This window comes from Panulirus ornatus, chromosome 5 (assembly GCF_036320965.1).
Source record: "Panulirus ornatus isolate Po-2019 chromosome 5, ASM3632096v1, whole genome shotgun sequence".
NCBI lineage: Eukaryota > Metazoa > Arthropoda > Malacostraca > Decapoda > Palinuridae > Panulirus > Panulirus ornatus.
In genome coordinates this window covers 12,028,790-12,051,691 of record NC_092228.1, presented here as the reverse complement: position 1 = coordinate 12,051,691, position 22,902 = coordinate 12,028,790, and the positions used below count along the sequence as shown (strand labels likewise).

The 22,902-nt window shown below is 36.9% G+C and overlaps 1 protein-coding gene across 3 annotated transcripts; it reads right to left on the bottom strand.

Annotated features, from left to right (window-relative positions):
• Window positions 1–21,907, bottom strand: Orc2 (origin recognition complex subunit 2). Of its 3 annotated transcripts, none has more exons than XM_071661590.1 (11): window positions 21,755–21,907; window positions 20,090–20,221; window positions 18,609–18,824; window positions 16,798–16,890; window positions 13,001–13,263; window positions 10,723–10,934; window positions 9,354–9,486; window positions 6,571–6,814; window positions 4,022–4,172; window positions 1,430–1,512; window positions 1–521 (listed from the first exon to the last, which is right to left on the bottom strand). In XM_071661590.1, the coding sequence occupies exons 1-11, from the start codon at window positions 21,843–21,845 to the stop codon at window positions 325–327; spliced, it is 1,815 nt and encodes a 604-aa protein (XP_071517691.1). In that variant the 5' UTR covers window positions 21,846–21,907; the 3' UTR covers window positions 1–324. The 3 variants fall into 3 exon arrangements, with proteins under 3 accessions (XP_071517691.1, XP_071517695.1, XP_071517698.1); XM_071661594.1 differs by lacking the exon at window positions 21,755–21,907 and adding an exon at window positions 21,394–21,700; XM_071661597.1 differs by lacking the exon at window positions 21,755–21,907 and adding an exon at window positions 19,113–19,129.
• Window positions 21,908–22,902: the final 995 nt, after the last annotated feature.

Genomic DNA, 22,902 nt, shown 5'->3' with positions numbered 1-22,902 from the left:
TTGTAATGGTATCAAGGGAGCTGTATTTCTCTAGCTTCAACTCTTCAGATAGAAAACACTTGAGAAATAATTAGATTCTAGTGCTTTTAAATGTAAAATTGATTAATTAATCAAACATATAAATCTCCCAATATTCAACATGTACACTGGAAGAGGTTCATGCATGAATAATCAACTCATCTGTAAGAAATTACTTTTACAATATATCTGATCCAAAATTGCAATGTCATATCAATTACCAAAAATGTTTAAAACACAGGCATATAAATAAACTGGCCAAATAAATGTTTCAATAAATTTTAAAAATAATTAAGAAAAGTTACATCATTCTTGTTGACTAATGAAATCATGCAATGTGGTTGCATCCAGAGGAATAATGAGGTTCTCAACCCCATCCATTCCCTTTTTCGACCGTATAAGCTTGTGATCTCTAAATTCAGTAAGTTGAGCACGAAGGGTGAGATCTGAATTAACCAAAAATGCTTCCCGACAGCGCTGATACAAATCACTGAAGGAGAGACCTGTAGGCAAGAAGAGGGTTGATCAATATGTTTTATAAACAAAAACTTAAAAGATAATTCAACAGGATAAGGGAAATGACCTGACAAATTATCTGGATAAAGAATGTTTTTTCCTACCTAAAGCCAAAACATTTTAGAAGTAATTTTACTTGTCACTGTCAAAACAAATTTCATCTAGCATTCTATCTTACCCCTGGGAAAAATAAAAAACAATACAACCTACATATGTCCTTCATATTGTGGAATCCGACCAAGATGTGTAGGAATTGGGGGCCGGTCACCTTTACTCCTGTACTCTACCTTTTCAAAAGAACATATGGAGCAAAGCTAGGTTTAGGTTTTGGAACCACTGGTATTCTTGATCTTCGTTAATGACTTGGCAGAAGTACTCGACTTATACCTTAAAATGTTTGCAAATAATGCTATGTTCATGTGAAAAGTAGGGGGGACAAGGATTGCATCAATATACAAAGGAACTCAGACAAGCTCCAGAACTGGTCAAATAAACAAATGATGATCAACTCAAGTAATGTAAAGTAACTTAAATGAGACACAAAGAAAGAAAGCCTTTAGTGGAGACAGGAACCCACTGAATTACAACATTTAGAGATTCTAACAATGCTTGTGAAAAGTGTTGTTGGGTTTAATAGACCCCATATGTCTCAGCTGAAATAGTACTGTGCCAGTTCTAGTAGATCCCAAAATGAATAATACCTTCATCCTCCAAATTGTCTGTAGATGCACTAAGGTGCCTTAAGAAAGCAATCCTGTCAATGGTTTTATGGTGGTAACTTACGTTTACTTGATAGACCTCATAAAAAAAATCTGAATTATGGTAATAACTAATCTGCAATGACAATAATTTCTAAATTAACAGTTTAACAAACTATTCATCCACCATAACAAACCTGTATAATTTGTATTATCCTTCTGATCAAGTTGATGTTGAGCCAATAGAAGGAAAATCCCTTTAGCATTTGGAGTTAGTGATCTGAAATGCAAATGGCAATGTTAACTTTACTAGTTTAATCATTTATGAATTTCCTTACTAGTTTAATCATTAATGAATTTCAATGTTTCTTCAGAATGAAACAAAACTGATACTAAACTGTTCCATTAAAAAGTTCAGAACTAAGCATAAATCAGGCTATTTCTTTTCATACTTGTTCACTGTCTCCTACATTAGCAATGTAGCACCAAGAACAGACAAAGCGAAGAAGAAATGGCTTGTCTAACATCCACTGACATGCATAATGCACCAAAACACAGTGTACTGCTATTCACAAGAAGACCCCACTGCTCTTTCCCTGGTATCCCCAAGCCATTTCATGTGTCTTGGATCAGTCCATTAACAATGTAACCCTCTGTATAGCACATTACTCCAATTCACTCAATTTTACACCCTCTTGCAAATCTGAGCCCTGAGTACTAAAAATCTTATTCTCTCCATCATTAATTCAGTCTTCTTCTCCTTGTTCCCTCCACTTCTGACTAATTTATCCTCTCTGTCAACTTCTCCTCACCTATTATCTCTATATCTCCAAACCACTTCAGCATACCTTCTTCAGCTCTCTCAACCTTACTTTTCTTATAACCACATATGTCTTACTTTATCATTTCTTACTTGATCAATTCCACATTGTTCTCAAACATTTAATTTCCAAAGTATTCACCCTTTTCTATACATTCTCATCTATAGCCCATGCCAAGCATCCATACAACACCACTGGGATTATCATACCTTCAAACATTTTTACCCTTCCAGACAGTGACTTCTCTTTTCCTCATATTCCTAAATGCTCCCATAGCCTTCATCCTCCTCATCCACCCTATGACACCTTAGCTTCCATGGTCCCATTTGCTGCCATGTCCTGTCTCAGCTATCTAAAACACTTCACTTCATTCAGGTTTTCTCCATTCAGACTCATACCCCAACTAATCTGTCTCTTTACACTCCTAAACCTAATAAGTTTGCTTTTATTCACATCCTCTCTCAACTTTCTTCTTTAATGCACTTTCCTGACTGAAGTCAGACACTAACCTCTGCAGTTTCTCACTAAAATGAGCCACCAGCACAGTATCATTAGCAAACAACTGAGGTGGTAAGGGAAGGAAATGCATGAGTCTTGAAGAGAGGGGCAGGTATTCAGTCTGTAAGTGGTGAAGGGGCCTGAGTATTGAGTCAGGTGATGTTTGTTGATGACACAGCACTGGTGGGAGATTCAAATGAAAAACTGTGGATGTTGGTTTCTAGTTTGAGAGTGTGTGTGCAAAAAGAAAACTTTGAGAATAAATGTGAATAAATGCAAGGTTATTAGATTTAGCAGTGGACATAGACAGGTTAGATGGGGTGTGAGTTTGAATGGAGAAAAACAGGAGAAAGTGGAGCATTTGAGACACCTGGGATGGAAACCGCAGCAAATGGGACCATGGAAGCAGAGGTTAGCCACAGGATGGGTGAGTGGGTGAAGGTTCTGGGAGCTTTGAGGAATGAGTGGAAAGAAAGGTCACAATATGGGAGGGTGAAAATAAATACGTTTGAAGGTACAGTAGTTCCAAGGATGTTGTATAAATGTGAGGCATGGGAAGAAAGCTGAGAATGTATGGAAGAGGGTGAGGTAGGGGCTGTAGATGAGAATATAGGGAATAGAGTGGACGTGTTGGAAATGAAATGTATGAGGATAATATTTGATGCGAGGAGGGTTGATCAAGTAAATAATGATAGGGTGATAGAGGGGTGTAGCAATAAAAAGAGTAAATTTGTGAGAGCTGTGGAGGGTGTGCTGAAATGGTTCGGAAATATGGAGAGAATGAATGAGGATATCTGTCAGAAGTGGAGGGGCCAAGGAAAAGGGGGAGACCAAACTGGACAAGGCAGGATGAAGAGGAAGAGATTTTGAGTGTTTGGGGCCTGAATCCGCATGGGATGGAGTGAACTGAAGTAATGTGGTATATGAGGGGTGCTGTCCAAGGACTGACACCACAAAAGGTTTGTCGAGCCTGATTATAAATAGGGGCTTATGATTTAGGTGCATTACACATGAAAGGTAGAGAATGGATGTCAGTGAATGCAGTCTTTCTTCATCTGTGCCTGGCACTAGCTCCCTAAATTGGGAAAGTGAAAATGTATTAAAGAAAAAAGAGATTTCATTTTTAATTTCAATGAGAGCCTTGAATCATTAAGCCTTGTCTTAGCTGTAGACAGAAATATTTTTCTGGTGTTCAAGCCTTGGGTTCACTGTAACCCTGCAAGAACAATAATTAAGGGCCAGTGTAAGCTGGCCTATGTAAAATATGCAATGGAGTATGGATGGCAATCCAATGTGTTGATACATTTAGGCTCTTTCTTTAAGTTCTACCTAATGTGTACGACTGAATGCAGAAACACCAAAAGATGTTTCATCCAAAACGATAAACTTTTTTTTTTTTTGGCTATCATATTAACCATAAATTGGTATATTTACATATGAGGTAAGTTACAGTACAGAAAAAATACACACTTGAAGACGTGAATTAGTGATGACAATGCCAGAGACCCTGACTGCTGTACTAGCAATGAATTTTCATAAGAGGTCTCCTCAGAATAAGCTGCTAGTGTTGTAGCATCCCACCAAAGAGCATTGTAGAGACTCATCTTGCTTCCATCAAAGACTGCAACAAATGATGGTAATGACCTTTTCATAAGCAACAAAATATGCATAAAAAATATATGCGTGATATGAGCATGTTAAAACATGAATCATTACCAACATTTTCTAAACAAGTCAATTTCATTTGGATAACATTTGACATGTAAATCAATATATTACAGGTTTAGCATCCCTAATCCGAAAATTCGAAATCTGAAATGCTCAAAATTCAAAACAATTTTGAGCAGTGACATGATGTTACAAGTGGAAAATTCCACACCTGATCTCACTTGCCCATGCTGGGCTTTGATGCTATTGGCACCACTTTATTACAAACAATGTCACTGCCAGACCTATGTGCATTACTCACCATGTTTTTTGCTTATTCTCTGCTCTGTGTGAATAAGTGTAAGAAAATGATAGCTTATCATTAGCATGTAAATTCAGAGTCAGGAAGGAAGGTGATGCCAAACAACCAGAGATTGTCCACAGGGGCGGCTGACATTATGACACCTCAGGTTTCTGATGGTTCAGTTACACAAACTTTGTATCATGCACAAACTTATTAAAAATATTGTATACATTTTCCTCAGACTATGTGTTTAAGTTGTATATGAAACATAAATGGATTCTGTGCTTAGACTTGGGTTCCATCCCCAAGATATCTCATTATCTATTATCCATCATGACAAATGTGGAAAACAGAATGGTATGGAAACATATGGGTTGGAGCTGAGACATACCTCAATGTTTTGACAGTTCAACAGTCTTCCTCAGGAGATACTGATTCCAGCAGTTAGCAGGACCATATTCCCCAGCAAGTGATGGTCACCTGGTCAGACTCCCTGGTGTGTCGCTCTTTGATTGGATCGATTGTTGTTGCCTCCACCTGTTCACAGACTCTGCTGCCTGACATGACCAGCAGATGATTCCAGACCTTGTGTTGATGTTGTTCTTAATCCCTTTCTCAAGGTAAGCTCTCATACTATCACTAAACGGTCGACACCAAAGCAACTACAGGCATGTGACAAACTGTTTAGTAAAGTGTGAGAGTTTACCTTGAGGAAGGGATTAAGAACAACTTTAACACAAGGTCTGGGGTAACATCAGGCAGCGGAGACCGCTGTGAATGGGTGGAGACAGCAGGACAAGTGATCCAATCAAAAGCGTTACACCAAGGCATCTGACTGGGTGGCCATCATATAAAGACCACAGATTTTCTTTAAACAGAGTACAAAGACTTTCTTTAAATGCAGTACAAAATATAAGCACATACAAACTGGCATAGTGATCTTACCTACTGTTCCATCAGATGTAATAATATCTTTCCATTTCTTCCATAATTGTTAACTTTTCATACATCATTGGGTTTACTATACCTTCAAACACACCCACTGTTACCTTCCCAGACAGTGATCTCTCTTATTCCTTAATGCTCCCAGAACCTCTGTCCCCTCACCCATCCTTTGACTCATCTCCACTTCCATTCACTCTTAAGTTCATTCCCTGGTATCTAAAAAATTTAGCTTCTTCCAATTTTTCTCTACTCAAACTCACACCCCAACAACCCTGTTTCTCAGCAAAACTAAACCTGATAACTTTGCATTTATTCACATTTACTCTCAACTTTCTCCTTTCACACACTTTCCCAAGCCCAAACACCTACTTCTGAAGTTTTTCACATGAATCTCCCATCAGTGCCGAGTCATCAGCAAACAACAACTGACTCACCTCCCAGGCCCCCCTCACCCCCTACAGACTGCAAACCTGCCTCTCTCTCCAAGGCCCTTGCATTTACCAACCCATCCATTCACAAATCAAACAGCATCACACACCTCCGAAGCACACTTACCTTCACCTGGAACTACTCAACCTCCTCTCCACCCACTTGTATGCACCCTAACCAAAGCCAGGTACACAATTTAACAACCAGCTGAGTGGACTACGGACTGACTACTGTGATTAAGATTCAAACCCATGTGGGATTAACCAGTGTGTAAAGTGATGATCTTCTATATAATCATAAGCAATTCTTACTTTATACCATGTACACTAAGCTCATTTCTTTAGATATACCTTTTTTTTCCATTTAATCTGGAAAACCTCCAGTCACTGATAAATAATTTCAATTTAGCTATCAGACTTTTCCATGTTGTACATCTTCATCTGATATGCTTTATAAAACATGCATTTTCAATGAAAGAATTTTGACATGTTTTTCAAAGTTAACATAGACTGAAGCTAGCTTGTCTTGAGGCACATAGGATTCAGTTTACACATATGAAGTGAGTAATCACGCCATGGTTTCCCATTTTCTCTCTCTGTCCCCAATGAAATTAAGCTTTCTGTCCAAGTTTCATTAAGTGCAAAAACTTGAACCTGAATAGTTCAGTAATAAGAAAACAAAAGTAGTATCTTACCAAGAGGAGCGTTAATATGGTCAATGGAAGCCAGAAGGTGTACATTGGTCAATGAAGCCAGCTGTGCTATAGCAGCTTGAGTCTTTTCCCCACGAAGCATTAGACCATCTAAGTTGTGAATAATTACAAATAGGGAATCCATGTCAGGTCTAGAATAGATATCTTGAATAAATTCTAGTTGTTCCTGTATGCCATGGAAACTGCCTGTGTGATCTAAGATATCTTCAGTTATATTATTCAAAATCTGCAAAATAGGAAAAACAATACAGGACAGGTAATCATTTATCAAGATTACTTTTTATGAGTAACTCTTATTCTTTACTGAACATCCACACATTATCTACAGTTTAATCTCTTTAATATAAATTTTGCATTCTTTCTACTTGTCTGTATCACCTGTATCACATATCCACCTAATACATTTGGAATTTCACAATTCCTCAATTCATAATTCTATTTTACCTGTACTTTCCCACACATTTGTCTCAAAAGTCCCACATGCAAAAAAGCATAAAGTATGAAGCAATGAGACTTTATAAGGTTTGAAAACAACTGATTATCCAAAAACTTGTGAGTTTATATAAAAAAAAATTGCACGAGAAATGTAACATACCTACAGCTTTCATTCACACCTGTTTGCCATTTCTTGCATTAATGATGTAGTACCACCAACACGCAAAGAACTGGCCTCATTCACTAACAACCACTTACTAGCTGTCATGTATAATGCACCAGAGCCAGAGTCTACAAGACCTTTCTATGGTTTCTTCTGACTGCTTGATAAGCCTTGGATCAGCCCACTGAAAGAACGTCACCCTCTTTAAACCAAATCAGTGCACTCTAACTCTTGCATGCCTAACACACTGCTGTATGTTCAGAACCTGAACAGTAAAAGCATATTTCATTTTGTCCTCCAATTAACTCTACTTCTGATGTGTATACAGTACTATTTAAAGAAAAAGATAAATAAAAAGGTCATTCTCACCATAAGTCCCACATCATTTCAGCATACCATCTTCAGCTCTCTCACATAATACTTATCTTACCACCACATCTCTCTCTTACCCTACCATTTCTAATTCAATCAACCTTCTCACACCACATATCATCTTTTAACATTCCAACACATTGACCCTCTTCTGTAACTTTTTATCTATGGCCTATGCCTCGTATCTAAATAATGCTATTGGAACCGGCAAACGTACCCATCTGCCTCGATGATAATGATGTCTATTTCCATAGGCTCCTCAATATGCCCCCTTATCCACCCCATGGCTAAATTCAGCTACCACAGTTCCATTCACTCTAATGTCCACTCTAAGGTATCTAATATGGATATCCTGCTTCCTCTAGGTTCTCTCTATTCAAACTTATGCTCAAACTAACCCTCTCTTTCCAATGCTAAACCTAATAACCCTGCTTTAACTTGTTTAATATCAACTTCTCATTTCACACACACTCTCAAACTCAGACAGTAGATTCAGCTCAAATCTGCTACCATGTGGTGTCATTAACAAAGGATGTCTGACTTGTGTTCAAGGAACCCCACCCTCAACAGACTGCCAACCTGCTCCTTTCTCTGAGACCACTGCACTTGACCCCTTCATCAACCATCAAACAAATTAAAGACATGGCGACATCAAAGAGCCCTGCCACAAACCCACATTCACATGGAAGCAATCTCCCTCCTCTCTTCCTACTTGCACACATGCTTCCTTTCTTGATAAAAACTCATCAATTCTAGAGGCATTCCTCCCACAATTAACACTCATTACACCTTCCGCAGTCTCTCAACAACTCTGCTTTCTCCAAATCGATAAACACCATATGCAAACCCTTCTGTTTCTCTAAGAATTTCTCATATCTTCAGAGCAAACACCTTATCCACATATCCTCTACCACTTCTCATGCAACAATATTTCTCTCCAAGGGTATGCTTTGTGCATGTCACAACCCTCTCAATCACCACTCTTCCACACAACTTACCAAGTACACTCAACAAACTTGTACCTTTGTAATCTGATCATTCACTGTTGTCCCCTTTGCTTTTATATAAAGGCACTATACAGACATTCTACCACTTCTCTGGCACCTCAACATGACCCACATACACACATTAAAACTCCTAACCAACCAATCAACCTCATAGTCAATCTCCTTTCTTGAGAAATTCCACTGCAATCCCATCCAATCAAGTTGCTTTCTCACGCTTCATCCTTAAGGCTTTCACCACCTCTTTATTTTCTAACCAAACCACTTGCCATGACTCTCTCTTTACATACCTCCCAGACCCAAAACATCCCACATCTGCCATCCTACCATCCTTCCCAGCATGTGCCACCCATACATCTCTCTTTTTTTCTTTCACTAGCAACTTATAATTGCCATCCCCCCACTCACTATCCACCATCTGTATGTCACACAATAATCTTCCACATGTCAGGCTTTTCCTAAAATACCTCCCTTTCCTTACCCACTTCCCTCACTTCATTTACTCATCATTAGCCACTCTACACTTAATATATCCTGGTATCTCTTCACATAAGCATTTTCCAACCAAACTCATTTTCACCACATTCTTCCCACCTGTATAATTTCCTCTCTTCTAAAAGCCTCTAAAAACTTTCTACCTCGTTTCCACCACATAATGATCAGATATCTCATCATGTGCCCCTCTAAGCACATTCACATATATCTACAAGTGGGATTACATGTAGAAAAATGTTCCAAAGAAACTAATCATAACATTGTCCATTATGCTGACAAACTGAATAAATACTTACATTTTTAAGAGTGAGAGAGGGAAAAAACCCATTCACAACTATATGACTAAATCCTGATAAATACTGCTCCTGGAACTTTGAGATAAGCTGCTTCTTGCTTCCTAAACCATATAAGAATATACTGAAGCCTTCACTGAAAAAGTAGGAAAAAGTAATGAATACAAAAAGGCAAAACAGGATTTTAAATGTATGAAACTTACACTAGATGTAAAAAGCAAGGAAACTAGTATGGATTAATGAGTTGAGGTGCACATTCATCTACACCTTTGCACTGTCAAATCAGTATTTTTCTTGTCATGCTTAAGGAAAACTGAGAGTATGAGCTTGCATTTACACACTCAAAATATGAAAGTAATTTTATTACCTGAAGATTCACTTTGCTGCTAAATGCAGTGGTATGCATTTCATGCTAAATGTTTGTGAGGATTACATATTATACAAAGCAAAGCCATATCATTTCATGAAAATCACTGCAGCCATACACAATGAACCTTTTATGCCAGTGAATATCACCTGTTCCCTGTGCAAAAGTTTTTTATTTGGTAATACCCAGCAGGCTGACTAAAGAACAAGGATGTCCAGTTCCTCATAGCTGAATTACAGAATTAAAAAAAAAAAAAGCATGTAATTTGTGAAAAGTCATTACCTTTGGTTGATTTCTGTTCAGTGATCATAATTTGAAGTGCACAGGAGAATGTAAGCTTTGACTGTTTTCTGTTACACTGGTGGTGGTAGAGGTAGGTTGTGGCAGTATAATGTAATGGTTATGGTAGTTTATGAAGGTGACAGGTTATGACAACTGCAGCGGTGGCACAGGGTACTGGCAAGTTGTGGTGGTGGTAGGTGATAGTGGTAGTATGTGAAACTGAGCAGTAGTAGTGTAGATGGTGTCTGGATGACACTTTGCCCATTTACATATGAGCTACCTAGCCTGGTTCCCATTCTCTTTACTTTGGATGACACTTTGCCCATTTGCATATGGAGTACCAAGCCTAGTTCACATTCTCTTTATTTTGCATAGATTACTCAATGATTAGAATCCCTTTTACAGTCCAACCTAGACTTAAGAAGAGTGCAAAATGGCATCAGTTACACTCACAATACCATTTAGGACAAAAAAAGGTGTATACTTCTGTGGGGAAGCTATCAGAAAAGAAAAGGATTTTAAGAAATATATATTTATAACTCCTGTTGTTGAAAGCAGTGAAGGGCTCGGTGTTTGATTTTAGATTCAAATTAAAGGTGAGATGAAATTACTAAAGCTGTACAATTTCTGAACTAATGGATCAGTGAAAGGTTAACTAAGTAATGTATATATGAACAATTTTGTTTCAACTTGGAAGTCAAAATATAAGCTGCATGAACTAACCACAAAAATGTCATCCAACGGGGAAACATTTGTTCATGTTCTTCAACCAATAATTCTCTTTCTTTTTGATGGGATGCAGTTAAATTTGAAAGAAATGTCTGGAGTGCTTCTGGTGATAATCTTGGGGTTTCAAGGTGGCTGAGTGTGTGGTCAGAGGTAAGTACTTTCCCTGGATCTCCATGTGACATGAAATAATCATCTGACCTAGCAATCTGAAAACAAAATAGAATAAGGCTGAAAGACATTAAAACAAAAGCTTTCAGTCTAAGTAACTAAAACTAAAGATAAATGATGATTAATCATATAACACTTCTGGGCCCATATGAACACCATAAAGAAACATCAAAAGCCTAGATGTAATGTGAAAAATCTGTTGTACAGAGAAACTGTCATTTCTAATGATGGTCTCCTTCTCTAGCCACATTCATGTAAAAATTCACCCCAAATTTGTGGTCTGCTAAATATTCTCAACTCCATATGATTAAATGCTATTGGTGTACATATGAATGGTACCCAAGGTGTCTAGAAGAGATTTGACAAACCACAATTTTGAATACAGAAGATACTTAAGAAATGAACAGCAATAGTGTGAATATTTACAATTAGAATCAGAAACCCAAATTTAATGTAATACTTAAGAAATTAACTAGTCATTATTTCTTTTCTATGACAGCTGAGATGGCACAAAAAACAGACCCTAATCAAGGTCTTAATCCACTCCTGTTGCTACCCAGCCCCACAGGAAAGCATCACTGCCCCAGCTTCAGTGAGGTAGCGCCAGGAAAACAGACTAAAGAGGCCACATTCACTTACACTCAGTCTCTCGCTGTCATGTGTAATGCACCGAAACAGCAGCTCCCTATCCACATCCTGGCCCTACAGACCTTTCCATGGTTTACCCCAGACATAATTGTTCAGAGGTGATGTGGGGCCTAACTACCTCTCATCCACATTCACTGACTGACTAATGGTGATTTTACCTTCAGTCTGGTAATGATTTTCATAAAATGGGAGGAAGAGTAAGAAAGGAAGAGATTATGAATGGTTGCTCATACGGTTCTACCTTTCTCTGAGAAATGGTTTGTTATCCCTCAAAACCTACATTTTTCACAAATGGACAGGTCTGTATGAGCATCTGAGAGGCATACACGCATGCAGGAGGGGTACTTGAAAATATGACAAACTATAAATCTGAAATAACAACTGACTTCCATTACAGAACATACTCCTATGATGGCAGCAAAATTAAAGCCACATACAGAAGGTTACATAAATCTAAGGAGTCAAGGAACAATATTTGTTGAATCCCTAAGAAATGTTCCTTAAAAAAACCAAGACAGAGGCCACAATCCCAACAATCTCCCTCTGTACAGCTTCCCTCATTCACAAAGCAGCCCACTTTTCCTTATCTCCTACAGTCAAGCATAATTCTCCTCTTTGTAAAGTACTGTGTCTAAAATTTGCTTTTTAAATACTGCACAGGTTTATTAGAAAATTGTTGCCCTCTTAAGTTTTCCATCTACTGCATTAACTACTTCTCTGACAGTCTCATCTTAAACTTATGCTATGTGGTTATCTTAAGCCCCAATATTGTTTCCTAGTTCTTGCACCTCCTGCCCTACACTGTACACTTCAAAAAATAAAAAATCTATAAATATTCTGAAATATAAGAGAAAATTTCTTCATTTGTTCTTGACACTACCTCCCTGACATGGCAAATGGCGAACATGTATGAAAGTTTTTAGTATTCCAAGGGTTAAAAATCAAGTCTTGGCAATTCACTAAGTGTACTTCTCAATGCTATGCATATATTTCAAGATAACTTAAAAGTTCACAAACAAGTCATACATTTATTTATTACATTAACTTGGGAGACTCTTAACACTTCATGGTTTGCAATTGGCAAGACCTCTCTGACGGTTAGATATCAACAATTCAAGCTGATCACAGACGAGAGGGATAGCAACCTGACAAGTTTCATTTATTCTTGAAGGCTATGAAGAAAGATGTTCAGAAAAAGCCTCTGAAAACACTGCACAAGAGCTGCCCTTTTCCAGTGGCCTGTTAAGGCAGAGGCACTGAAGGATAAGAAGCAGCACTGGAGTTTCCAGAGAGCAGGCATCAGAGAGACAGACATATAGTTAGAGAGAAAAATAGACTGAAACTCTCTTGGAATATCCATGCTTCCCATACCAGGGTTCAGCTACATTAACTATACATGACAACTAAATATGAATCCTTCAAGCTCCTTCAGGCGAAGTAAAAAAGATACACAAACCATTTCAACGTCTTTAACTTTTGTTCCTCTTCCACCCTTTCCTGGCTTTCTGGATGGAGTTCTTTCAGGAGTATTGGATGGCATTTTTGCATATTTCAAGGGTGTCCTCTTTGGTGTTCTCGCAGGAGTCTTGACTGAATCTTTGACAAATTCCAAGTTTTCCTTACTCTCATCATCAGAAGCACTTGAATTATAGTTACTATCATCATCACTTTCCTCCTCAGATGAAGACCTGTCTTCTTCATACACAATCTTCTCAATGCCTATAAACATATTTTTCACATTAAAAGGCATATCAAACATTGTTACATGGACTTTCATATGCCTTCAACTTTTTTGTGCTACTACTGTACTATGTCTTTTTAAACCTATCAATTCCTTGATCAAATCTGCAGAAACATGAATAAATATATAAAACAAAACTTACATAAAAGAACACATCTACAGTTACCTCATACTGCATACTTTCATATTCCTTTTCAGTGAAAGGCTTACTCTGTGCTTTCAAATCTGTTCTCTTACACAGGTTTTAATTCATTACTATAAAACAAAGTGCAACAAAAATTCAAAGTCATGGAATATAGATGACATGGTTGGGTTTTTGTTGAAAACAAAATGTGTATAACTTAAGGGAAAACATATGAAAAGACTGGAAACCATTTTTAAACAAATAAATATCCATTATATTCTTGGAAATGTGACAACAGCATAAAAGCATGCCTGAATATCAAAACTGGAAAAAAAATCAAAACTAAATAGCCAAAACAACAAGGTTTTGTCCTTCCTAGGTGACAGTTGACAGGCCACTGTATTCATCCACTGAGAAGTAAAAGTTAAGCACATAAACTAATTACATCATGCAATATAAAAGCAAGTAAAGGGGCTTTTATTAAAACTGGGGTTGCTTTCCCAGAAAGGGTGACTAAGCAAAACAACATAGAGGATCTTTTTCCTCCATAAGAACCCATGTTACATGCCTAGTTATATTCTTTAGGCATATCTCAAATATACTTTCTATTACAATCTGCTATAAGACAAAATAAGCTACTATGAAGTACAGTACAGTGTGTGTACATATATGAAAGTTATCTCAATATAAAGTTTATTATGATTAATTACAGAAGTGGGTTGAGGTAGAAGGATGAGTGGCCAACAGTCTAGCCAAGTGGGTACTGCTGTCTCTCTTAGGATCATCCTTAATGAAATAGCCAATCCTTCTCTGGTAAGCCAGACTGCCTATGATAATTATTTTGACATTACCAAATGCTGTTCTTAGTTGTGGGAGGTAAGCCAATGGCTCTCCAGACGTCCACTGCTAATTCACCTACATCTAAATCGTTTAATCATGTAAATCTATTTCACGTGTAATATTCTTTCTTCATTTCTTACTCATAAAGGGCCCAGTCTTGTTACTTGTATGGCACTTTTTGACTCATGCGGAGAATAAAATCTACAAATCATAAATTTAGTGACTTAAAAAACTAAAACTTTGAAAATGAGAGCAAATCCCTTCACTCAATCAAAGGGGACAGTGAAGCAAAAAATTTTGACTTCAAACAGCACAAGTTTAACAGGGTCAGAGGTACTGAGACAACTTGATAATCTTAAGTTACTACATATCCTCTTTTAACTAGATTAATGCCTAATCCAAGTATGATACTGATTATACTGTCAAGGTGTTCAGCAAAGGAAGTTAACATACACATATGCACAATCATAGGGAAGAGAAGAATGAGATTTAACTGATCCCAACCTTTGAGTTTTTAAAACACTGATGCAAGAAACAGTGAAATGTTTTTGGAGAGATGCATGGATATAACATGAGAAAATAAAGTGAAATTAAGCAAGAAGATTAAGAAAAATTGAAAAAAGTACTTTTATAATGTAAGAGTGGTGGATGAATGGAATAAAATGAATTGACATGGTTAATGCAGACAAAAGAGAAAGTTCAAGAAATGCAGTCCCATAAGTGTAAAACCCCCTCTCTGTAATATGCAGGTAATTACATACTCTGTGGAAGGAAGAAGTTATGATTGTATCTTTACTTATTCCATGTTTATACATAAAAATGCATTTCTTATAAATACAAACTTTTTCTATCTACTATACATGCCACTGCATCTGAAAGCAAGCAAACATGACTGGAGATAGCCACATACTATCCCTGCATCACAACAATCCTTATGTAAAGTACTAGGAACACATCCAAAAGTTGAACTTGCAAATATCACGGACAGCAGGCAATAATGACCCAACAGGTAAAACAAAAATCTACATCAGATGAATATATTGTTCTCAACCCTACATTTTCTATAATAAAATTTTCCTTCTTGGCTGCCTGGACTGTACATGATGCTGTAAATACATAATAATGCATAAAGTGAAGTATAATCTAAATGATCTGAAAAGGATCACACTTGCTAATAAGAATTTTTAGATGTGCACCATTTATTTCATAATGGGGCAGAGCAAAACATACCTACATATCAAGTGATCATGGATGCTAACAAAAAGTGCATCATCCAAGAGAGCTCTCATTATCTTTAAATTCACTCACAATACTTTGGTATAACACATAAGCGAATCATTCATGTAAATGGCACTACATTAAGTGCAAACAGCTCAATTTATAGGACAAAATATTGGAAAATACTTTCTTTCAGCACTATATCCTTCAAAAAAAACAAATGTACTGATCTTTTACTTAATAACACCAGGGAAGGCATAAATATATTAATTCTCCCTTATTAAGCTGAAAGTATTGGGCAACATAAATTTACAGGTCTATGTATCCTCTGACCTTTTCACCTCCTTAAAGTGCATATATATTTCTTTTTATTTTTGAGAAGATGCACAACATACAACCGATCTGATTTTTCAAAAATTATGACAGATTTCTTTCTTTGGAATTACGACTGAACAATCCTTAGTCTGAGAAAAACATTTTATCCACCAAATAGGCAAATCCTGTATGTATGTTATACAAACCTTCATTTCAAGAATTTTTCTTTTATTTATATGACTGTAAGCATAAGACCTATCAACATCACTGTTTTTCTTATGAATTAAGAGTTAAGCACTTTTAGCTAAGAAAATACATTACTTTTTAGAGTCCTACGGATGGAGGGGAGGGTGGGCACCAAAAACTCAAAGTCCTTAGAAAAGGTGAAAAACTGTCCACTGTGGCCAGCCAAGAGAACCTATAATGTGTGAGAAGTTCAACTTATGGTAGGAAGCAATGAGTCCTATGAGTGTAGGGGAGGGTGGGCACCAAAAACTCAAAGTCCTTAGAAAAGGTGAAAAACTGTCCACTGTGGCCACTATGGCCAGCCAAGAGAACATACAATGTATGAGAAGTTCAACTTATGGTGGGAAATTCAGGTGTAGAGTGATGTTCATCACTCTGCTATGTAACAGCAGATTGATTCAGGATGCCATATGAAACATGCATTTGTAGGTATTGATCACAGGAGGAAGAGGTAACCACTATCACTTAAAATAATGACTAGAATATGAAAAACAGGGATGCATGATTGCAGCATGCCCTCTAAATATTTCATGATAAACACAAAGGAAACTATATGTTACTATCTAGAATCTAACAATTATAAGTAGTTTTGAGTGATCCTGAAAAAAATCCTGATTAGTAACTATTCTTTACTTAAATAAGAATAATTTCAACTGACTTCACTGATCCTAAAGAAAAAGTCCTGACTGAAAGCAGATGCATCATCTGCAAAACATGTCCCATAATATCATATTTGTGAGGAAGATAATAAGCTGAGATATTAACTTACGTTGTTTCACTCTTTTTCTGAAGCTGTAGGGAGTTCTAACTTCTTGCATGACTTTAGATAGACTCCTCTTACTCCTTGGAGTTCTGAATCCATCTGAAATACAAACTTTTAACAGAAAAGAATGCAAAACTATCCAGAGAAAAATACATACTTTTATACTATATCTTAACAACAAAACTGCTGCAAAAATAAGTACTCTATTCAGCTATTATCATTAGCTCCGTTCCCAATTCCATGAGGTAGATCAGAAACATTTATGCTTTGAGTTCACTTAAGCACATTCTCAGCCTATGTCCAGTAAGTTAAAGTGATATAGAACTTCTATGCAAATATAGTGCAACATCCTTTCACTTTGCACACTAAGCTGATTTGTCAAGTGAGACCAGTCTCAAAGATGCTTCCATTTCAAACATTGCCAATTCATTTTTTCGGTATTTGCATCTGAATTATCTTCAGCTCTGAAAAAATTTGTTGTCTTCCTCTTCTTGGATCTTCAGCTATACTATCATATACCTTCTTGAAGGACCTATCAGCCAACATACATTCTACATGACTACGGTTATTGGTACTTTCTAGAGGACTTGAAATAATACTGGAGGGTGTAGATCCATGGAAGATAGTATGTGGAATTAGCGACACAAGTAGTTGTGGGGAGTAGAGTGGAGGAGGATGTGACAGTTAGGTATGAGGATAGATTTATGGACTGTGCATTAGCACAGTGTAGAAAATACAAACTTTAAACATAAAGATGTTCAATAATACACTTAGCACAGGTAACGGGAAGACATGTTAAATAAGAATGTCAAAACATTACGAGGTTTCCAGCTGTTTATCAATATATTGCACTATTTGGTCTCTCTGTCAACTACTTTCCAAGAAGGATCATACATAACTTCTGCTATACAACAAGAAGACTCCATCACTCACAAATTACTTTATTTCTACTCTTCCAACTCACTTTTGGTATCCCTCTCTGCCCTAATCCTATAATTTCTCTCATTCGTTTTCCATGTGTAAAAAAAAATAAAAAAATAAAAAAATCCACCATTCCTCTTTTCATCCACTCTCAACTCGATTCTATATGTTCTGGATCCTTTTTTTTTTTTTTACCATATTCGCTTTCTACTACAAATTCACTTCTTTCAGGATTCACCTCTGACTTAAGAGATAGTGTTAGGAACAATAAGAGCCTCATTTACATGCAACTAATCTCTGTATCAAGTATAATGTACTGCAACCAGAGTCTACCATACACAGCCAAGCTCCAAAGACTACTTCATGGTTTACTCTGACCATTTCGCATACCCCAGTTTAGCCCATTAGCAGCACTTTGCTTCTCCCCCATATATCACACTGCTCCACTTCATTTTACATAATGCACATCTCTCACCCACCTGGAGATTCAAGGCCTTATTTCCTAAAGCCTCCTCCACACCACCCTACAATACCTCACTCAGTCACCTCCTTCCCCTAACTCTCTGTCAGTCACTCTTCATTCATCCTCTCCATACTTCCAGGCAGTTTCATCACACACACTGATCAATCCTCTAAATCAGATAATGTTCACTGCATACCTCTCTAGCAATGTTATTTTTTATAATACTAACCCATCTCATACCACATATTAACCTCAAGCATTTCATTTCCAGCAACTATACCTTCTTCCTTTCCTTTGCATTCATAGCCCAAGATATGCATCCATACAACACTGACAGGACTACTAAATCTTCAAGCATACCAAAATTTCATAAGTAAACTACACAATTAACCACAGAATTAGTGAAGTCTAATATGAAGTCAATACTACAAACTTTTGGAAGTAGAGTCCGGCGTTCTGGGAGTTTGGGGTGTCCTAGGGGTACCAAGATACTGTTTTAATGAAGACCTTGGGGTTTTGGGAGTAGTTGGAGATTCATTGGTTTTCTTGATAGATTCAGCCTTTTCCAGCATACCCCATTTTTTCTTTGGAGTACGAAATCCAAATACAGAACTACCTCTGACAGAGTCTTCTCCATCATCAAGTAATTCTGAAAATAAATATATTCTGAGATCCTACCAAAGGCATCACATATAAATGCCACTTAAGTATTCTGAAATTCATGTAGATATCATAGGGCCTTCTATAAATCCAGTATTACAAATAAAAGAATAACGCTGTGTAAACTTAAAAATGTGTCAAGAAAACTTCATAATGCAATTATGTATCAGTAGTTTTTCACAAGAGGGTAAAGACTTTTCTTGACAAAGTTTATAAAATCTCTTCTAAAATATGAGACATGGTGACTCAAGACTACATAAAGAACAAATAATCTCACCTCTTTATCCATAAAAGCTGGAAAAAAAAAAAGAAAACTGCATAAGGAACTGGATGTTCAAACAATTGATGCTTTGATTTTGTTTCAGCCACCTGAGTCTTTCAAAACTTTGTTTACACATGCACAAGGATAAATTTCTAAATCAGTAACTTTTCATGCTCAGCCTGCACCACAATGCACAATTTTAGATCGTACTTTCTCATCATACTGAGTTTCAAATAAAAGGTATAAACTTCAAGTCTCTTCACACCAAACTTATCTTCATTCAGAACATAGTTTAATTCTCATACATGAGTCCCAAATTGTAATTAGATATTGCTGAGTTCACAATGTGACAACATGACAACCAATTCCAACTGAATAATTTTTCCTATGATTCAGATGTAAATGATATTTCAACATTTGTCATGATACCAGAGACCACTAAAAAGAAGCAATAGAACTGGCAGTGTTAACAAGGTACAGTATCATTCCATTAATACACTGATAACAAGGTACAGTATCATTCCGTTAATACACTTTCTTCCAGTATCACTCCATTAACACACAATCTTCTTAAGACACTATAAAACATATAAACTGTGCTACAAATCTTATAAAAACTCACACACTAAATTAGTCATATTGCTGTATAAACTCTAAAAACACTGCCGCTGCCAGGTACATGACTTAGGAAATTAACACACTATCAATGTCTGAGGTTACTACCATTCAATGACCGAGTTGTCAAACTGACAGCACCAAGGTACTAAAGCATCTTAATCAAAAGTGACATAATTTTAGTAATATGTTATCATGATCTAATTTTACTTAATGTCATGTCTACGCTACCAACTACTAGTCTGAAACAATAAAGTAAAATGATCTAGGTATGTAGAAAAGCTTTGGTTGAATTTCTAGGGAAGTCCACTCTTCTTAATCATGCTCACTGTATCATGTTACAAACAAACTACACGACAAGCATCATATAAACAAACCTGTTGGCTTGAAGAATATATCGTCGACTTCCACTTCTTGAAGTGGCTTTAATTCCTTACTATCTACAGCAGAGTTCTGACAACTGTTAGTAAGTTTACCACGACCACGCTCTGAGAGAGGTATTGATGTGCCTGTAAAAATGTTCTTAATTATATTGATGAGACAAAGAAAGACATCTCCACTCAAATACGCGCATATATACATACATGCTCATACAGGTACATATACCTACGTATACATATACATAACATATACACTGCCATATACATATTCATACTCGCTTGCCTTCATCCATTCCCAGCACCACCCTGCCCCACAGGAAACAACATCGCCATCCCCTGCATCAGCGAGGTATTGCAAGTGAATTACCTGCTTCTACATTAATCAACCCCATTTTCCCTTATAACCTCACTGCCATCAACATATCTAATAACCTTCAATATTACACTTTAAATTATCCTCAGCAACTACTGATAATGTGTTCTTAATATTCATAGCAAACAGTGATGTGGAGCTAAATTGGACTTTTACCCATCTATCTTGATAAAACAATGCTCCCTTGTCTAATTCACTTCTGTGAATAAGGAAATCCACTTCAATGTTTTAACTCCAAATTTTGATATACTACCAGTTTAGCCATTCAATGAAACTAGCAATATACAGAAAGTTATTTTGTTATGCAATGTTGATGTAGCCTTTGAAGAAAGCATCAAGAGCTGCTGTGTAGTTGAGCATTTAATTTTGTTCTTTAGTATCAAATAATGTGATAGTTGTGAGGGCTATGAACATCAAGAAGAATGTGTGGTGAATTATGAAAAAAGTGGGCAACCCTCTTGTAAAAACTGATTCAACAAAATATAAGAAAACCTTATCTAACCTGCACTAGCATTTGTGATTTATGCCAAAAATGTACCAAAATGAAATTGAATTGCTACTATCAATCGTATGGTCTGTCGTCTCTTTGTTAGCACTGCTGGGAGTCTGCACAGAGCATTATCACTACTGGTATATTCTGACAGAAAGATTACCAATCAAGATAAATCTCAACTAACAGGATAATTAGCTGAGGGTTTCATTGGTTCTGTTGATTTTTAAGTGGTTAACACTCTTTTAGGTTAATCAACCCGTCTCTGGTATTCATAACCCTCACCTCTATCACTTAATTTAACAGAAAAGAAATAATAATGTTCCTAATCAAGCTCAACAACCTAGATATATTCAATAAACACTACACTAGCATTTTAAAACAAAATCACCCAATATTCAAAGCTAATCTCGCTGCATGGCTAAACTGATAACTTACTGTATGAGTAAATGATATCAGCCCTACACTTTCCCTGATCTTCAAGGTTCTCCTAGTGTTGTAGGGTTCGTTGAAATGCGAATGCTTATGCAGATTTTACCCCCTTTATACATTTCACTGTAGTATCAACTTCCCTGTGGAAAGTTTTTCAAAACTTGATATCATATAAGGTTACACAATGAAGTTGAATAGCCAAACATTTCAAATGGAACTTTTAATTTTCACTGTGATCGCTCATCATATTTGCATCATGTTTTTAAATTCTAAACATGCTGCACACCTGTGGTGTTGGCACACATTACGTCTTACTTCACCTATGATGAAGGACAAGTAACTACATTTGAAGTAAATTTTCAATCACCTTGCTTCCCATCAGTTCCATTAGTAATCTTCTCCACATTATTATCATCAACAAATATGACAGACACTAGTTGCTTCGCTCTCCCTTCCATCCTGACACAGACAAGTGGTTTATTTACAATTCTCCTGAGTCAACTTCCCGCCACTGGAACATGGTAGCAGCAGCTTGCGAAATTCCAATACCTTCTTCCTTGTGCTGTAATGTCAAGCCTTCCACTTCTATAAAAATCTTCTCCAGTTAAAAGTGTACAGCTACATTATGACCAGTGTTCGATGTATATTGATGGTTCTTGTTTAAAGTTTTCTCGTTAGTATGAAGGTATGAAGGGTGTTTAAATACAAGACTGTTAATTTGGATTGGTTTGAAGGTAAGGGATAATTCTTTAGTTTATGGAGGGGGTGGGGGACAGGATTTAACAAGGGGTAGGTAAAAATATGCGGGTCAGCAAGTTTACCTCACTTGGAATTTTTTCTCAAGTGCGTTCAAGCTCGGGACCCCAGCAGTACTAATGCTCACACCCTACTAAGATGGATATGACCTTACATGAGAACAAATCTGTAACAGCTTCCAGGAAATGCAGATTCGGTCGAAGCTGAATGTACATGATTAACCACATTAAATCGAAAATGAATGATGGTGAAAGGAAGACATACATACAAAGTTTACTCATTAGATTTTACCTTTGGGGAAAGGCATGGGAAAAAGTCTGGGATACTCTGCATCTCTAAGGACCTCCATTTTACACAAACCTCTGTTATTCAACAAATATACATAAACTCGTGTCTCAGGTGACTTTCATTCACGATTCCATTACAAAACACTCGAGATGGAAGTTACTGCACACCAGTCCACGATGAACTCGCTAAAAAATGTGGTACACACGTATTTTCCGAAGGTACGGGTTTAGAGGCTAAGCGGAACGTAATTGTTAATATAGATTTACCCTATCAGGGATATATTTGCATTAACATTACAACCGTCTTGAGAACACAGACAGCCAGCTCTCGGGAGCAGAATCCCAAGTGGTAACTTTTAGAAGTGGGAGAGTGAACCAGCACTGCGGCGATGAGCGTTAAATCACATTGCGATAAACTGGGAAAGTTAGTAAGTCAGACTGCTTTGGACTCTTTGTAGGAAGTCTGCGGAGC